Here is a 1852-nt window from a genome sequence, read left to right as displayed (position 1 = left end):
CATCCGACACAGCATCCAACACAACATCCAACATAACATCCAACACAACATCCAACATAACATCCGACACAACATCTAACATCCAACATCCACATAAACATGACGCAGTTTATTCCTGACACTAGAAAACAGGTTGGACTGAATCAGAGGACCTGTCCCTTTGTTCTCTGTCCCCCTGTCCCTCTGCCCTCCTGTCATCTGTCCCTGTCCTCCTGTCCCTCTGTCCCCTTGTCCTCTGTCCCCCTGTCCAGGTGGTCCAGCTGCTCCTGAGCAGCAACATGGTGGCGGCGCTGTTGGAGGATGAGAGAAAGGAGCCCACAGACTCCGCCTACACCACGCCGCTGCACCTGGCGGCTCGCAATGGACACCAAGACGTCATACGGTGAGGAAACCGGGTCAGAACCAGAGTCCAGTCTGGGGTCCAAACAGCAGAAATCAAATAAATACCAGCAGCATGAAGTGAAAATGTAGAAAGAAATGAAGAAACCAAGAGTCCAGCTGATGAAACTAGACCGAGTCCAGTTCTGATGTCCCAGACTCACATCCAGGAGGTTCTGGAACCTTCTCTGATCCAGTACCTCCAGGTTCGGCTTCAGTCGCAGTTTCAGATGAAAACCAGACACATCATGACGATCATGGAGTCAGTCAGACGTTTTTATCCTGAAGTGAATTCGGCTTCGTGTTTCAGGCATTTTCACCGTCAGCGTAAATAAAACTGCAGCTAATTGGTGACCGAAATATCACCAAGCTAAATGTTTAACTTCAAGCTAAATATTTCGTTAGCTAGCGAAATATTTAGCTAAATATTGCAACTGTGATGCTTCTGAAGGTGAAAATATTTCATGCAATCGGCTGTAACATTTTAAACGACATCCCATAATATGGATGTGAAGCGGATCAGCTGATTGGAGGAAGACGATGCTGCAGGATGAAGGCTGAGGGGTCACAGGCTGTACAGGTGCTCTCTCCTGTTTCAGGTGAGAGCACCTGGGTCTGGCAGGGCTGATCAGAAACCACACAAACTGTTGGTTGCTATGGCAATGGTTGCTATGAGCTGCCGTGTCAGCAGGAAGTCAGTCTGTCTGCAGCCTGCAGAACTTCCTGGATCCACACCGAAGCTTCTGAGTCTGGACTGGGCTCACTGGGTTTGTTCTGGGCTTTCTGCCCTGATCTCCCTGCTGCCATGTGAATCCCACTGCAACGGTTCTGTGACCCAGTTCCAGCTCCCCTTCCTGGCTGCCAGCCGGAGCTCTGGCTGTGAGGATGTGAAGATAACTGACAGCAGCACTGAAGAACAAGAACAACAGTTCAACGTGACTGAAGCCGCTGCAGAATCGACACCATGCAGCTAGAATGCAGCCCTGCTACAGGCTAAGTGAATGGTGGCTGAATGGTGGTTGACTGGTCGTTGAATGGTGGTTTAATGGTGGTTGAATGGTGGCTGACTGGTGGTTGAATGGTGGTTTAATGGTGGTTGAATGGTGGCTGACTGGTGGTTGAATGGTGGTTTAATGGTGGTTGAATGGTGGCTGAATGGTCGTTGACTGTTGGTTGACTGGTGGTTGAATTTTGGCTGAATGGTGGTTGAATGGTGGTTGCCTGGTGGCTGAATGGTGGTTGAATGGTGGTTGACTGGTGGCTGAATGGTGGCTGAATGGTGGTTGAATGGTGGTTGAATGGTGGCTGAATGGTGGTTGAATTTTGGCTGAATGGTGGTTGACTGGTGGCTGAATGGTGATTGAATGGTGGTTGAATGGTGGTTGAATGGTGGTTGAATTTTGGCTGAATGGTGGTTGAATGGTGGCTGAATGGTGGTTGAATGGTGGTTGAATGGTGGTTGAATGGTGGTTGA

General features: G+C 49.4%; 1 protein-coding gene across 1 annotated transcript in view; it reads left to right on the top strand.

Annotated features, from left to right (window-relative positions):
• Positions 1-1852, top strand: part of LOC103469471 (CASK interacting protein 2) — a 54752-nt gene that overhangs the window by 31741 nt on the left and 21159 nt on the right. The window contains exon 11 of the mRNA XM_008417166.2: positions 148-382. Within this exon, the coding sequence (XP_008415388.2) occupies positions 148-382 (235 nt within the window). The remainder of the gene's footprint in view (positions 1-147; positions 383-1852) is intronic.

This window comes from Poecilia reticulata, linkage group LG8 (assembly GCF_000633615.1).
Source record: "Poecilia reticulata strain Guanapo linkage group LG8, Guppy_female_1.0+MT, whole genome shotgun sequence".
In the NCBI taxonomy this organism is placed as follows: Eukaryota; Metazoa; Chordata; class Actinopteri; order Cyprinodontiformes; family Poeciliidae; genus Poecilia; species Poecilia reticulata.
Note: the sequence above shows the minus strand (reverse complement) of the source record. Positions and strands in the feature narration are given on the sequence as shown.